The sequence below is a fragment of the Lampris incognitus genome, chromosome 2 (assembly GCF_029633865.1).
Source record: "Lampris incognitus isolate fLamInc1 chromosome 2, fLamInc1.hap2, whole genome shotgun sequence".
Classification (NCBI taxonomy): domain Eukaryota; kingdom Metazoa; phylum Chordata; class Actinopteri; order Lampriformes; family Lampridae; genus Lampris; species Lampris incognitus.
The window spans coordinates 117,982,320-118,000,221 of record NC_079212.1 but is presented as its reverse complement, the minus strand read 5'-3'; the positions used below and the strand labels follow the sequence as shown (position 1 = coordinate 118,000,221).

Here is a 17,902-nt window from a genome sequence, read left to right as displayed (position 1 = left end):
AGTTAATGTGTAATTATTAGTAATTTCTACAAACTGCAACAACATATTTTCGACAGTGTGGACTGGATGGCATTATAAAGTTATGTAAAAACCACAGATTTCTTTTTAATGACATACTTTTTGTCATTCTTTTACAGATTCATCCTGCTTGTCCAAATTCTTGCTGTAAGAAGTACAACGACTAAAACCCAACACTAAATCATTTTTCTCAGCAAAAAGAATTAATTGGGGGAAAGTCTGGTTGATGACTGTTGCATACTATCTTTCAAGGTTATCTACCCCTCTGAGTGTCCCACGTCCTGTGGGTCATTGGAAATGAACAGAAACAGCATGACAAGACAAAGGTGGGAATACCGTTCTCTGGACCAGCTGTTTGCTGGCATGATCCTGGCATCTATCGGACTATCGTTCGTCCAGAGCAATGAGTGTCCCCAGCTGTGTGTGTGTGAGATCCGACCCTGGTTTACGCCTCAGTCCACCTACAGAGAAGCAATTACAGTGGATTGCAATGACCTGCGCCTAACCCGCATTCCAGGGAACCTCTCCAGCGACACACAGGTTCTCCTCCTGCAGAGCAACTACATTGCAAGGACCAGCGAGGAGCTGGAGCAACTTTTTAACCTGACTGAGTTAGATCTGTCTCAGAACAACTTCAGTAACATACGGGACATTGGCCTGGCCAACATGTCTCAGCTCACAACCCTGCACCTGGAGGAGAACCAGATCACAGAAATGCCTGACTACTGCCTACAGGACCTCAGCAATTTGCAGGAACTCTATATCAACCATAATCAGATTAACATTATCTCTGCCAATGCCTTCTCTGGGCTAAACAACCTGCTCAGGCTTCACCTGAACTCTAATAAGCTCAAGGCCATCAATAGCCGCTGGTTTGAGTCCACACCAAACCTAGAGATCCTCATGATTGGTGAGAACCCTGTTGTTGGAATAATGGACTTTAACTTCAAGCCTCTTGGTAACCTGAGAAGTTTAGTTTTAGCGGGAATGGACTTAACAGATATCCCTGGAAATGCCTTTGTGGGACTTGACAATCTAGAGAGCCTCTCTTTCTATGACAACAAACTGGTCAGAGTTCCTCAGAAAGCCCTGCAGAAACTACCTAACCTTAAGTTCCTGGACTTGAACAAAAATCCAGTACACAAAATCCAGGGAGGAGATTTCAAGAACATGCTGAGACTTAAAGAGTTGGGGATAAATAATATGGGGGAGCTGGTCTCCATTGACCAGTATGCTTTGGACAACCTTCCTGAGCTTACCAAACTGGAGGCTACAAATAATCCCAAATTCTCCTATGTCAACCACCAGGCCTTCCGTGATGTCCCTGCCTTGGAGAGCCTTATGCTGAACAACAATGCCCTGAATGCCCTTTATCAGTCCACAGTGGAAACTCTGCCCAATCTACGTGAGATCAGTGTCCACAGTAACCCGCTTCGCTGTGATTGTGTTATCAAATGGATGAACTCCAATAAAACAACTATCCGCTTTATGGAACCACTTTCTATGCTTTGTGCCATGCCAACAGAGGTCAGGGGTCAGCATGTGAGGGAGGTACTGAGGAGGGACTCAGTGGACCAATGTCTGCCTATGATTTCCCATGACTCTTTCCCCAGTCACCTCAATCTGGAAATTGGCATGACTGTGGACTTGGACTGCAGAGCCATGTCGCAGCCTGAGCCTGAGATCTACTGGGTGACGCCCATGGGGAGCAGGGTGATGATGGATACCCTCTCTAACAAATACAGCCTCAGCAGTGAGGGAACATTAAGGATCTCTAACATCCAGGTGGAGGACTCAGGCAGATACACTTGTGTGGCTCAGAATTCAGAGGGAGCTGACACAAGAGTGACAGCCATGCGAGTGAATGGGACCCTCCTAGATAGCACCCAGCTTTTGAAGCTCTATGTAAAGTATGCAGAGTCCCACTCAATATTGGTCTCCTGGAAAGTTAACTCTAACGTAATGACCTCCAACCTGAAGTGGTCATCTGCCACCATGAAAATAGACAACCCACATATCACTTACACTGCCAGGGTACCTGTAGACGTCCATGAATACAATCTCACATACTTACAGCCGGAAACAAAATATGAGGTCTGTCTTACTGTCTCCAACATCCACCAACAGACACAGAAGTCATGTGTGAATGTTACTACAAAGCAAGCCACATTTGCTGTGGAAATATCTGACCAAGGGACTAATACTGCTCTTGCAGCAATTATGGGAACAATGTTTGCAATTGTCAGCCTGGCCTCTTTGGGTGTATACATTTCCAAGAGGTGGAAGAAGAAAAATTATCATCACTCGCTGAAAAAATACATGCAGAAAACCTCATCCATCCCACTAAATGAGTTGTACCCTCCCCTGATCAACCTGTGGGAGGCAGATAGTGAGAAAGATAAAGAGGGATCCTCAGATACCAAACCTAGCCAGGTGGACACTACACGTAGCTATTACATGTGGTGAGAGCTCATACCCATGGAAAATCCAGAGACATTTTTTTTCAGGAGCACAAATACACATTTTGCTTCTTTAAGTGAAGGTGAAATTAAGAAATAAAGGTTGTTTTTCTTTGTTTTTGATTTGGCACAGGGCAAATTGACTTTTCAGATTTTAGTTTAGCTTATTTTCTATTTCTTTCTTGCCCCTTTTTGACACCTAATATGGCAGCTGTGTTAGCTTCCTGGACTGTATAGTCACTGTGCTTTATATTTAGTACTTGTTTTGATTAGCAAAGCATGGTTATTTTCATAAATTCAGTGTGAATGAACAATGGTGAGGCGGAAATCTCATCCAGTTTGACTTTTACCTCTGGCAAAACTCTTAGAGACTGCAATATTCCTGTCTCTCTTAACAGTTTTAACTGTTGACTGTTGTGCACTGATATATATATATATATATATATATATATATATATATATATATATATATATATATATATATAAAAATGTCAAGCAAATCAAGTATAGGCTGACAGTATGTTTAGACTTGATATACCGTCTATTGAATAATGTTAGCTGTTTTTCTGTAATGTTGTATCATCTATGATTTTATTTACATTTTGGGAAATTATAAAACAGTACATTTGATTTAGAATTTAAGTTTGCATAGCACCCAATGTAAACCAGCAATAGATTACGAATGTTACAAACTAGGTTAGTAGATGTAAGGCTTTCTAAAATTCTTAAATATTACCTTTTTTATTTTGCTAGAATATGTCTACAATCACTGATTTTGTTGTGGTTTACACAAACAAACATGTTGTCTACTGAGGACCAAGTACAATAAAATGCTTCTTTCCTCATATTTTTATACCATGATTTCATCACGAAGTGTATTTTTTTACATGTTAACATTCGTTCAATTATACACAGGATCTGATGCTAAATATAAGGGGATACACATCAATCCAATTCAAAAAACCAAGACAGAACAATTCAACCAACGTCACACACTTGTCCCTGCATTAAGAGAAAGAGACCATCAAGCAGCTGTCATAAATCTCCATAAACCTGGTTCCAAATGGCTTAGTTGGCTACCAAACTGTAACAAACCATCATGAGTATGTGTATCCTCATTCTTGATATTAACAGCTGTAAGCTACTGAAACAGCCCGCTCAGCAGGTCAGAAACTGAACCCCTACTAGCTACAGAACTGCAATAACTGAATTCCATATTTATACACCCACATTTAGCTGAATTACACTTGCTTTCAATCACACCTGCCAAACACCTAAGAATTGGTTGTGACAAGTGTAGCAACCCTTTGCTTAAACTAAACATACAACCTAACAAATTGCATGCCTGCACACAACTGACAACTTGCATCTTAACATAAGGTTTTGCAGTGTCAGTAGTATGTCGTAAATTGCTCCAGTAATTAGACAACTTGCCTCCATGGTCTACAGATCTTACCAGCCTATCTTTATCTCTTCATTATCCCAATTTATCCTCTGACCTTTTCTTTCTTTCTTTCTTTTTTTTTTGCCTGTGAAGCTGCCCTTGTATGCCTGTCAGCTTCCTCCTGCTACAGAATCTGAGCTACAACTATTTGACTTCCTTCCAAAAATGTAGCCTTACTGCAAGATTTCCATGCATCACCTGATCCAAAACCCCGCCTGTCCCCTTTGGTGCAACATGCCATTATCCCTTTCTCCAGCTGCTGCCATGTATTGTGTACTTTCTAGTAGTAGAAAACAAATCTGAATATCATCAAAATGTGCTCTGACTAGTCTTGTAATATCAGGGACCTGAAAGAAATTAAATGCTTTCCACAACAGGTTATTAGGCACAGAGCCATCTGCATTTGCAAAATCCAAAATCTTGTTTGATCTAAGCACCCAGAGAAACCTGGAATTCCTGCTTTCTGTACCAAGGTATCTATTAACTTATTCACTTTTAAAATATGCTGTCAATGTCTTTGCCACTATGCTGAAGAAGAGTATTCTTTGGCATTGAGAAGAAAAATAGGCCTAAACTGTCCAATTTCTACTGTGTCCTTCTTTGGTAAGGAAATATCTACTGTTCTATGCCAAGCGCTTGGAATAACTCCTTTTTTCCACATAACTACCATTAACTTCCATGGATACTTCAGTACATTAGGCACCCTCTTATAAAACTGGAACTGGACTATAAAACTGGATGAACTGGAGTTGGCCCCCTGGTGCTGCACGGTGGCTGCCCACTGCTCCTAGCTACACAGTTAGGATGGGTTAAATGCAGAGAAGAATTTCCCCACAGGGATTAATAAAGTATATAAAAGTATTAAAGAAGTAAATACTATAAGAAACCCTACTAGGTCCTGGTGCCGAAGAGGCCCTTGCATACCTCACAATATCTTGCACCTCACTCCACCCAGGTGGGCTAACATCAAACTGACATTAATTCTCTTCTATTGACGGAGTATCTGCCAGAAACACAAGCTGACTAGCCTTCTCATTTGCTGTATGTACCCTAAGTATTAGGGATGTTGCTTGTATTCAGAAATGCTCGAATAATGTGTTCACTCCAAATGTCTTCTCCTTCCACATTTGGTCAATATTCAGATTTTTCTTTTTTTACCTGAGTCGCTCAAAAGACGGCTTCCAATCATAGCTAAGAAATGAAAACAGAATCAATTGTGCGTTCATGTGCTCCTCAGATGGTCCCATTTCCTGAGTTTGGAAGTCATTCTGACTTCGGTGTGTTCATGAGCTTTTAGGTCATAATGTGGAAACAACATTGATGCTACAAATAAGCTTTGTTGCATTTTATTGCTCAGACATGTTGCTGCACCAGCACATTCCCTAAAAACACTAAAATATTTCTTTACCTGACATGTTATCGGGGTACGTCTTCTTTCAGCTTTATTCCTGTTTCTCAGGGGTCACCACAGCGGCTTCATCAGTACCCTGTGAGGGCACAGCACCAATGGCGGCCACTGTTAACCCGGGTATTGACCAATCTGGTATGGTCTTGTTGTTGTGTCATCCAATGCTTGTATTATTATTTTGTTGTATTTTCATTTAAACCATTAGATGTCACTGCTAACGTTTGAGTATTGTTTTTACCAGAGGCGTTGTTGTGTCGTACAAAGGAAGTGACATACAGGGAAACAGGAAGTGGAGACTGGAAGCCATCCATGCTGCAAGATGTTCATTAAACCGTAAGCTAAAAGTCATTCATGTTCTCCTGCGTGCTTTATGTGCCATCCACCTCTACAAATTGGCGACGAGGTAACCCACCTACTATACTACGGGTATAGATGACTATTTTTTTTGCAACGATGGCTGCAAATGTACCCAGTCATGTCCCATTTCTGCCTTGTCCTGGGAAACCTGCTATCTAGTTCAAGACCTGGATGCGAATGTTTGACAACTATCTCCAAGTCATAAACGCAACAGGGAAAGCATGGCCAGCTACAAGAAAAATAGCTGTTCTGCTTCATTGCCTTGCAACCGAAAGTCAGAGGATCTTTCACTCACTACCAAATACAGGTGATGATTATGCTGTAACTGCACTACAAGCACATTTCACTCCTATGGCTAATGTGGTAGTGGAATGCCACACATTCAGAAAACCAGTTCAAGGCCCACATGAGACTGTTATTCAGTATGTAGCTGCTTTACGAAAGCCTGCTTCATCATGTGACTTCGGAGATAAAATTGATGAGATGTTGCGTGATCAGCTTATTGAGTACGTCTCAAATGCACACCTTAGAGAAAGGCTGCTGCTAGAACCAAACTCACTCTAGACAAGGCTATCACAATTGCCACACAGATGGAATCTACAGCTGAACCGACTAAATACATGGCTGGAGAAAAACCCAGCTTACAAGTACAAGCTGTGCCAAAGAAATCACACATACATCTACCGCTACGACGGCAAAGTCCTCTCATACATGTTTCAGATGTGGATCTGACAGCCATCTAGCACAGCGTTTCTCAAACCTCTCCTGGCGGGCCACTTGTCCTGCATGTTTTAGATCTCTCCCTGCTCCAACACAGCTGATTTAAATGATCAGGTTTGTTATTAGGCAGCTTCGGGAGCTCATAACGAGTTGATCATTTGAATCAGCTGTGTTGGAGCAGGGAGAGATCTAAAACATGCAGGACAAGTGGTCTGCCAGGAGAAGTTTGAGAAACGCTGATCTAGCGAATGCACCCTCATGCCCTGCTGCTAAAGCAATCTGCAAAGTCTGCCACAAGAAGGAACATTTTGCCAGTGTGTCGCTCTGCTCCCACCCACCCAGTGCGAGAAGTGGAGGTTCTGGAACTGACTGTTCTATGCATTCAAGAGTCTGCTCGCACAGCTGATAAAATAACATGTAATGTCAAAATCCAGTCATCAGACTCACCAGCCCATGTCATGGACCTGGTTGTTGACACGGAGTCCTCGGTGTCCATACTGTGCAGCTCTGTGTTTAAAGAGTATTTCAGTGAGTCACAGTTAGCGCCACCTACTGTTTGGTTGGTCACATACTCCAAGATACACATACCTGTGCTGGGATGCCTTTCAGCTACGGTGTCCAGATATGGCATCACCGCTCCAGCAGTCTTCTTCATCATGGAGAATGGAACGCCATTGCTGGGTATGGATCTGATGAAAGCACTGAACATCCGCATAGTAGGCGGTGCTTTAATGTCTCCTTCTCCTCTTGCTACTGCTCCAGATGCCCCTGTCATGCACCTGTCTGCCTCTCCTTTGCTCATCAGCTGTGCCAAAAACTTTGTGCACCAGGACACGGTTTCTGCATCTGTAACCCTGGTCTGACAAAAACTGCGCCGACTGCCCCCGTCTGTGAGAGGTGCTGTCACAGAAGAGACAAACGGGCTCCTTGCTGCTGGAGTGATTGAGAGAATCAATGCTTCCGCCTGGGTGTCTCCTATTACGTAAAAGAAGAAGGGGGGCATTTGTATGTGTGTGAATCTCCGGGAGCCAAACAAGGCTGTCGTCACAGACTGCTATCAACTCCTACACATAGATGAGCTGCTGTCCACTCTGCGGGGAGCCACATTGTATTCAACGATCGATCTGGCAAGTGCCTACCATCAGGTGCCTCTACATGAGGAAAGTCGGGACGTCACCACTTTCATTACCCATGGTCTCTTTCGCTACTGCCGTGTGCCGTTTGGCCTCTCCTCTGCACCATCTGTATTCTAAAAGATAATTGCTCCCATCCTGGAAGGTCTGTCAAGAGTCCAAAATTGTCTTGATGATATCATCATCTATGGAGCCAACATCACAGAACATGATGCTCGTCTGAAGAAAGTCCTCCACCGTCTGAAAGAGGCAGGTTTACTCCTGAACGAAGAAAAGTGCTGCTTTAATCAGTCGAGTCTACGCTTCCTGGGTCACGTGGTGTCTGCTGAAGGCATCATGCCTGACAAAGAACACACTGAAGCTGTTCCGAATGCCCCAGCTCCAACAGACGCTGCTGCACTGCACTCTTTTCTGGGCTTGTTGTCATGGTACTCAAAGTTCATCCTGAACTATGCGACAGAATCAGAGTCGATGTGCGCATGCATCAGAAAAGAGGCTGATTTTCAATGGACAGCTGAGGCACAGAAAAGCTTTGAGAAAGTGAAGTCATGGCTGGTGGACAGTGCCGCCCTTGCCCTCTTCCACTCATTCCTGCCAGCAGTGGTGTCCACCGATGCCTCAGATTACGGCTTAGGAGCTGTGCTCACCCAGCTTCACCCTGACGGCACAGAATGCATGGTGGCTTTTGCCTCCCGGACCTTCAGTGCAGCGGAATGCAAATACTCCACTGTAGAAAAAGAAGCGCGGGCATGTGTCTGGGCAGTTGAGAAGTGGCGCACATACTTGTGGGGTCGTAGGTTTACCTTACGTACCAATCATCGGGCCCTCACAACCCTGCTTACCACGAAAGGTATAGGCTGTGCTGCTGGAATGTGAATTGCACGCTGCTCTGCCAGGTTCTTGACCTATGACTATGATGTGGTCTACCGTCCTGGATCTGAGAACTCCACTGCTGACTGCCTCTTCCGTCTTCCTCTACCTGTACCTGCCGACCCTGCTCTGGATGCTGAGCCAGAACTGGTTGCACACGTCACTGCTGCTCTTGGTGCTTTGCCCATTGCTGACTTCGAGACTGCTGCCGCTTTGTGCCGGGAGATTTCTACAATCCATGAACAGATTGCTTGGGGCTGGCCAAGAAAAGTGAAAGCGCTGAGTCCAGATGTTGCCCCATACTTCCACATACATCATGAGCTGTCAGTGAAAGACTCACTGGTGCTTCAAGGAACGTGTCTGGTTGCGTCGGTCTCCTTACACGCTACTCTTGTAGCCCTTGCATATGGAACACACCAAGGGGTGGTACACACAAGGCAACGCCTGAGATAGTACTACTGGTGGCCAAAGATGGATACCCTGGTCCACTCTACAATCCAGTCATGTGAGCCCTGTCAGTCTAACAACAAGACTGTGACGCCTCGCCCTGCTCCACTTCAGCCAGTACCGTTCCCAGATAGGCCATGGCAAAAGCTAACTGTTGATATTGTGGGACTTTTTGAGACAGCTACGTGGGACTGTCGATATGCCATCAACCTGATCGACTACTACAGCAAGGGGCCAGAGGTCGGTTTCTCTGCAAATGTCACAACAAAGGATGTTATGTCCTTCCTCTCCACTGTCTTCAGCAGACATAGCAACCCTGAAGCCGTAGTAATGGATAATGGTCCTCAGTTTGTATCTGGTGACTTTGCTACTTTCTTGGCTGAACGGGACATTGCACACCACCGAGTGTCAGTGTACTACCCTGCTGCAAATGGCACCATTGAGCGTTTCAACCGTGTCCTGAAACAGAGTGCACACGGCAATCTCACAGTCTGAGCCATGGAAACCTGCCATTACTGCCATCCTGATGACTTATCATGCCACACTGCATGCAGCTGCTGGTGTTTCTCCCTTTCAACTACTGCATGGCCGGATGATGCGTACGAAGTTGAGTGTTCTGCTGCCTGCACGTGCTGACCGTGTCTCGGATGAGCAAGTACAAAGGAAGGTCACACACCATCAAAACAAGATGAAGTCATACACTGACCAGAAGTGAGGTGCATGTACTCCGTCTTTTCAAGAGGGGGATAGTGTGCGAGTGAAAACACCTTTCCATGTGCCCAAGGCTCACCTGAAGTTTGGCAAACCTCAACGAATCAAGAAAAAGGTGGCCCAAAGTACATACCTACTGGAGGATGGTCAAAGATGGAATGCCTGCCATCTAGCTCCTGACGTCTCTACAGTTCCAAGTCCACAGGACACTCTTGCTCCACCCACTCTTCTATCCTCTCCAGACTGTCCACGAGTCAGAACGAAGCCTGCTTGGATGCAGGATTATGTGACCGCTTAACTATGGGTCTCAAGATAGACTGCATACAAATATTCTTTCAGTTTTCTAAATGTAGAAACACACCTGGGTTGGGTTGATGTTCTATTATGCAGAATAATGCATAATGTTGGCTAGAGTCTATGAGTAATAACACTCTTGGTTATTTACACACAATGTTATTTTCTTGCTTGTGTTTGTTATTTCTTACACAGTACTGCAGAGTCAAGGAACAATTTATATGTGTTACCTGTGTTGCAGGTTTACTAAATTCATTTTTTATGCCAGAGGAAATTTCTTTTTTTTTTACAGAGGGGAAATATTGTGTCCTCCAATGCTTGTATTATTATTTCGTTGTATTTTCATTTAAACCACTAAATGTCACTGCTAACTTTTGAGTATTGTTTTTACCAATAGTGTTGTTGTGTAGTACAAAGGAAGTGACATACAAGGAAACAGGAAGTGGAGAATGGAAGCCATCCATGCTGCAAGATGTTCATTAAACCGTAAGCTAAAAGTCATCCATGTTCTCCTGCGTGCTTTATATGCCATCCACCTCTACACTTGTCAATCCGCACACTGATTTGGCAAAATTGTACATCGGATGCCCTTCCTGACAACCACGAACCCTATGGAAGTATTAATGGACTTATGCCCATGCCTGTCGCAACTTGTTGTCAGGATTAATGCTAATAAATAACTTTTCGAACTAATCTAGGTCACTCTACGTGGACAGCAATCAGGGGGTAACGAATCAGCGCCGGGCCCTAATGCAAGATCATCAATGTTAAAGTGTGTAGTTTCCTTCTACTAATGAGACTTTACAACTCGTTTCAACCCCACTGGGCTATAAACTTTAATAATAACTTCGGCACGTAAGGTTATACATCATGCTCGGTCCGCTATTCCAGGTGCAACAACCTAAACGACCCCTGTGTAAACAAGGAACTAAAACAATGGTTCCTAACAATAGTTCCTATTGTTACATCCTTTCTCTTTTCAGAGTTTCTTCTTTTTTAGAACCTTTAATACATTTTTTAATTGTCTATCGCTGTAAACAATAAAATATAAACAAAACTCTTTGCTACTAACAGTGTATGAATATCAACATTCAAAATGTTTTTCATATTAACAATGACATATTTATCAGTTACTTATAGCTCCTAATGAAAATGAACATTATCAACGATTGTGTATCAAAGTGTTATGGCTTCTCTTCACAGTTTAACATAACCAATGTTTAAATGAATACCTGAACTTGCAGATAACCAGGTGAACAAGAACACATGTACACAACATTTGTGATTCACTTTTTTTTTCATTCATGCCCCCCCCCAAAGTCCATTAGTGCTACAGATCTATTCATCGGTGTGAGGTCACAAAGTCTTTGTATCGCTGCGGCTGCACAACAGAGCGGCCTGATCTGGTGGTAACAGGGTTGGCCCTGTCACCAGTGTCCTTGGTTTTGTTTCCTGCTAAGACACTGCGAGAAGGAACACTCTTTGAATGTCCGGGTTCAACACTCTCTGGCTGACTGGGGCTGCTGATCTCCATGTCCATAGTGTCAGTGAAAATTGCTCCTGGTGCATGCCTGAGGTGTCTGCGATTTCTCCTGATGACACCACCCGTGTGCAGCTGGACCTCATAGGATCTCCTATCGACCGGCCTCAGCACCTTGCTCACTCTCCAGCCAGTGTGGGGTGCGAGAGGCTGAACTCTCACACATTCACCTGGGGCAAGCGTGTCCAAGTCTTTAGCCGACCTGTTGTAGTATGCCCTCTGACGTTGTTGGTTATTTTGTAAATCCCGTTTCACCTGCACAACTTTCGGCTATAACAGGCTTGCCTTGGTTGGCAGTAGTGTTTTGGTACGGCGACGGAGCAGCCGCTGTGCTGGTGTGGTATCAGTACCCTATGATGGTATGTGCGGTGGTCCAGAAGGGTGAGATAAGGATCCTGTTCAGCAGCCTTGGCTTTGAGCAAGAGTCTTTTTGCTGTCTTAACGGCTGACTCAGCTTTGCCATTGCTTTGCGGGTAACCTGGTGATGAGGTTTTATGTTGAAATCCCCACAGTCGACTGAACTTCTGGAATTCTTGTGACGAATACTGTGGGCCATTGTCCGAGATTACAATATCTGGGATACATTGGTGTGCAAAATTAGCTTTCAGCTTCCGTATCACTGTGGTTGACTTGGTATCTGCCAGGTAATCTATTTCCCAAAAATTTGAGAAAAAAAAGGTAGTCTTTGTTTTCAAACATGAACAGATCCGTGCCCACCTTTGCCCACGGCCTGCTTGGCACATCATGTGACATTAGTGTTTCTTTTTGTTGCTTACTGTCCATTGATCTGCAGATGTCACACTTTGCTATATATGATTTTATTTGGTCGTTCATGCCCTGCCAATAGACACACTCCCTAGCCCTCCGTAGGCATCCTTCCACACCCAGATGTGATGCGTGTAGGCGGCAAGTGATGTCTTTCCTCAATGCATCAGGGATGACAGCGCGCTCACTCCTGAACACTATTCCATCTTGGTGGCTTAACTCCTCTTGGAATGAGAAGTAGGGCTTGATTTCCCTGGGAGTTTTTGACTTATCGTCAGGCCATCCTTGCTGCATCATTTTGATGAGAAGCTGCAGTGTTTCATCCTCTTTTGTGGCAGATCGTATATCATGTAGCCTGTCTGCTGCAATAGGTAAGTGTTGTGCCATGTTGACAGTCTTTAGTTCTTCATCTGGTGCACTCTCAGGAAGATAAGCTCTGCTCAGAGTGTCTGCTAGCAGCATGTCTCTACCTGGCACACATACTACATCTAGATCATACTTTTGTATGCGCAGCATCATTCCCTGCAGCCTTTTGGGTGCACTCAGTAGAGGTTTTCTCACTATTGTTTCCAACGGCTTGTGATCACTTTGCACCGTCACTTTTCGGCCGTATGTGTACTGGTGAAATCTTTCAATGCTAAAAACCATTGCTAAGAACTCCTTTTCTATTTGTGCATACCCACGCTCTGTTTGAGTGAGTGCTCTGCTTGCAAATGCTATTGGCTTACCCATCTGCATGAGCGCTGCGCCTAAGCCTGTGTCTGAAGCGTCACACTGCACTGCGAGTTCCTCATCTGGGTTGTAATATTTCAGTACTGGGACCTTTGCTATAGTCTCTTTCAATTTGAGGAAAGCCTCCTCGTGCTGTGCTGTCCAGTTCCACTCCCTGTTTTTGTGTGTCAAATCTCTCAACACTATGCACTGGTCTGAGAGGTGGGGACAAAACTTGGCTAGATAATTTACCATACCTAGCAGCCTTTGCACTCCTTTCACATCAGTCAGTGCCGGCATCTTCTCAATGGCAAGCACTTTCTCTGGATCCGCCCTGAGTCCATCAGCCGTCAGGCGGTGTCCAATGTATGTGGTCTCCTTTTGTCTCAGCTTGAAGTTCTTTTGTCTGCATCTTTCAAGAAACAGTCTCAGTTTTCCATCATGGTCACGCTCAGCTTCCTCCTGTGTTTCCCCTTGGCCTGTGATCAGTACATCGTCAGCTATAATGTACAAGCCCGGTACACCGTCCAGCGCTTGTGTGAGCTTTCTTTGAAAGACTTCTGGGGCCGGACTTATCCCCATTGGCATCCTCAGCCACCTGTAACGTCCGAATGGAGTGGCAAATGTTGTTAAATAGCTGGACTCCTCCTCCAGCTGCACATGCCAGAATCCACTCTTGACATCACACACTGTGAACACTTTTGCTTTTGACAAGTCCGGTAAAATGTCCTCAATGGTTGGCAGTGGGAAGTGACTGCGCTTTAGAGCTTTGTTCAAAGGCTTGGGATCGATACACACTCTTGGTTTCCCACTTGGTTTCTGTACCACCACCATTGCACTGATCCAATCTGTACTGCATTCCACAGGTGTTATGATCCCTCTTTGCTGTAGTTCCTGTAGCTCGTCCTTCAGTGGTTTCATCATGGCGACTGGGACCCGCCTCTTTGGCAGCTGTACTGGTTTCACTGTGCTGTCCACCTCTATTTTGTATTTTCCCTCGAGGCAGCCATCGCCAATGAACACATCAGCAGACTCATCTTTAATTTGTCCCATTATCCACTGTCCTGTTGTTGTTTCTGTTGTGACAATACTGTCTATTGTCATGATGTTTTCATATTGCACTTTTATCAATTTCATGGCCTCACTGGCTCTCCTACCCAGCAGAGGCACTGTACCAGCTGCATTCACCACCTGGAACTCTAAGCGATATAGCTTGTTGTTTCTCGGGTTTCTTATTTTCACTTTACATTTTCCCAGTGGTTTTAATTTGGTTTTATTGTACATTACTAGTACACTCTTCGTGTGTTCTAATTTGGCATCTGGATTCAGCAGGTTAATTGGGATGATATTGCAACTGGCACCACAGTCTATTTGGAATTTGATCATGTCCTTGCCTAGAAGCATGTCAGCATAGAGAAGCGGAGTTTTCTTCATTTACTCAGTTTCTTTTACATCCTCTACAGTCTCTGTATGCACATCTTTCCCTGTGTCAGTCTCTACTGCATCCACAGTTTTTGTCTCAGTTTCAGTGACACAGGTGATAATATCTTCATATTCATCACTCTCAGTTTCAGTTGTTATTTTACTCACATATTTCTTTTTCCTTAGTTCCGGTTTTGCTCTGCATTTTGCTGCAAAGTGGTTCTCTCTTCCACACTTTGTGCACTTCTTCCCAAACGCTTGGCACTTTTGTTTACTTTTCTCATGCGTTTTTCCACAATATCTGCACTCCACAGTGTTGCTCGTCCGTTTCCGATACTGTGCTCCTTGCACAGCATGTACCTCTTCCACCATCGATGCCGAGATGGTTTTCGCATTGTCCTTTGAGAGCTCAGCGGCTCTGCACAGCTGCAAACATGTGTCCAGTGTCAAGTTTTTCTCTCGGAGCAGTCTTTCTCTTACGATTGTGTTGTTACCGCCACACACAATCCGATCCCGAATGAGCGAGTCTCTTTCTGTCCCAAAGTTGCATGTTCTTGCCAACACTCTCAGTTCCATGAAATAACGGTCTATATTTTCACTGGTGCCCTGGTTTCTTGTAAAAAAAAACGATAACGTTCCACAGTCTCGTTAACGCTGGGGTCGCAGTGATCATCAAACTTCTTGATAACGTCATCTAACTTCCATGCATCCTTCGGTGTGTCGCCCAGTAACGTGTCCATAAGTTCCCTGCCGCTCTCCCCGACAAGATAGCTGAACAGTTTCACCTTCTGTTTGTCATCGGCGTCAGCCATGGCTAAATCCACATACAGAGCAAACTCGTCCCTCCAGGCCTTCCATGTCCTCGAAAGGTTGCTTGAGTCCAGACATAACGTTTGCGGTGGTTTTAGCCCATCCATGTCACACGGCAGTCTCACACTAGCAGCTAATGCTAACATATACTGAACGTTGTTTAGTAACACTAACTGCTCTCCCGCTCCTAGAAACTTTTCCGCACCAAACTTCAAACCGAGTCGTCCGCCGCTGCCACCATGTTAAAGTGTGTTGTTTCCTTCTACTAATGAGACTTTACAACTCGTTTCAACCCCACTGGGCTATAAACTTTAATAATAACTTCGGCACGTAAGGTTATACATCATGCTCGGTCCGCTATTCCAGGTGCAACAACCTAAACGACCCCTGTGTAAACAAGGAACTAAAACAATGGTTCCTAACAATAGTTCCTATTGTTACAGTCAAAGTAGGCCCTATAGTAATAGGTCGGATCACCATAACGCGCACCTCTAAACACAGATGAAAACATAATGGTGACGGCGCACCTCTAAACACAGATGAAAACATAATGGTGACGGCGCACCAACACATAGGCCTGCATAAACATTATGGTGACAGCGCACCAACACATAGGCCTGCATAAACATTATGGTGACAGCGCACAAACACGTATATAAGCACCGCACATTGACAAGTCAAATAATAAATACGTTTTACTTACATCAGAGGCGCACTCTCCTGGCTTTTCGCTGTGCGAAGTCGTCAATCGCTTTGTTTGCATATGACGCGCGGACTGTCGGTGGAGGGCAGGAAGTGATTTTCTACACAGGAAGCACTATCACAAACTCTCAAAATGCCGGTTGCTCACATCGATTAAACCGAGAAACTGCATGGAGTGTTTGTCGAGTACCAAAAGCTGTTGTTCGTAGGAGGTGGAAATACAAGAAATTGCCGGAAACAATGGCTTGCGAACCGTCGTCTGCGGTCGGGAGGAGCGGATAGTCGGATAACTACTGCCTCGATAGCAGGCAAGTTTTTCAATTCAGTTTAAAAAAAAATCACTCTTCATAACATAAAGATCATGTCCAACATATCTTACTTTCTGTTTATACCCTTCTCTCATAATATCGTCTAAACTAACACAGTTCGGGCTAAACGAGTGTAAACTACTAATAAGACACGTTAGTCCCTAGCTAACGGGTCTGACCCTTTAGCCGAGCGGTTAGTGATGTCGCCTTTTGGTGCAGTACACCCCGTGTCGAATCCCGCACCGGGCAAGAAAATAACCGGTTACACTAGCTCCATCTCGTCCATTCTGCGTTTCACTTCTTGCCCTCCATCGGAATCTCGCGCGTCATCAGAATCACGTGACTGCAAACAAGCTATTAAACCATTAAGATCCAGCTGGCAGGCACGAGCATTCTCAAATTAGAAGGTGGCGAGTGCAGATAAACGGGCGTGTCCCATTGCGCTCCTCAGATACGACTTGATGAGCTTCAGTTTTGAAAATGATCGTTCTGTAGTTGCAACAGTCACTGGAAGTGTTAAGAAAAATAGTAAAACTGTACAGATTTCCCTCGAAGCTTGCAGCGATGCAGTTGTTGTCCACGATCAACATATTGGCTAGTTGTTGGATGGTTTCGACGTTTGAGATATTTTCTCTTAAACAAGCACGGAATGACACGAGTTGCATTGGAAACGCTGAAGTGACGTCATTTTTGTAAATATCACACAACTTGCTTGCTCAAAAAGTTCATCATTTGTTGCAGTGCACAGCGTTTTAGGCTGTACAACTTTGAATGTATCTACTGTTGTCCTCAAACCCGTGAATCGCTGTGTCAGCTGAGATCACAATGTCGAGAGGCATTGTACACAGCCACGCGACAATAGCACTGCGTCTGCTAAACGTTCATCTTGGCAAAGTTAATCAAAATGTTCTTTCACTGTCCTCCGTCGAGTATCCTCGAAGGTTTTTCTCAACCCCCGTTTCTCTGCGAGAGCCTGCGCGGTCTGTTTTGGCATTATTTTATAGTTTATAGATTGCTACAGAGTACACACTACTTTATTTAAAAACCATAACGGAGAATGCCTTTTTGCGGGTACATATATGGCTCGCTCCACGGGCCTATTTCCTCTCCGTGGGCGGGGCCCAGTGCAGCCGTGCTGCCTGCCTTGGCCATTGAAGTAATACTTGGGGTAGTATTGGTCGAGGATCAATGACCACACCGGGTTATAGAACTCAGGTTTAATCGTGGCTCAGTAGGCAGACGTAATAACCATACATGGTAGTGGTGTAACCATAATAACAGTCCGGGTAGTACATAACACCTAGTGTAGTTCCAGTGTATATACATGGCGTTATATCACTACATCCCCCCTGTTTAGTTTTCAATTTTTACAGTATCAAAATACAAACATATTCAGAGCCCTCCTTTTGTGTGTGATTGTCTCTACTCATAGTCCTTGTAGTGAGCTGGTTTGGAAACAGCTCTTCCATATCTTGTGCGTACTGTCTTGTGTGTTTCACAGGTTTGGCTGGAAGAAGTTCCAGCTGCATGAGTGTCCCGTTGAGGTTCTGTGAAGTGGGTTCTTGCGCTCCTCAGTGTAAGGGGGTGGTGAATTTCCCGCAGGTGGCTCCTGCCACATCTGAGTTTGTTCCCATTTGATGTTTGCACAATGTAGCTCCTTGGCTCATCGCACTTTTGTACGACGGTGGCTGGATACCAAGTCCCTTTTTCCTTGTTTAGGACAGATACGTGCTGTCCGGGACCGAGTTGAGGTAGTTCTCTGCCGCTGCTGCGGTCATGATGT

General features: G+C 44.5%; 1 protein-coding gene across 1 annotated transcript; it reads left to right on the top strand.

The window, feature by feature from the left end:
• The first annotated feature begins 330 nt into the window (after positions 1-330).
• Positions 331-2,484, top strand: lrrn1 (leucine rich repeat neuronal 1). The gene has a single exon (XM_056301468.1). The coding sequence runs from the start codon at positions 331-333 to the stop codon at positions 2,482-2,484; it is 2,154 nt and encodes a 717-aa protein (XP_056157443.1).
• The last annotated feature ends 15,418 nt before the right edge of the window (positions 2,485-17,902 follow it).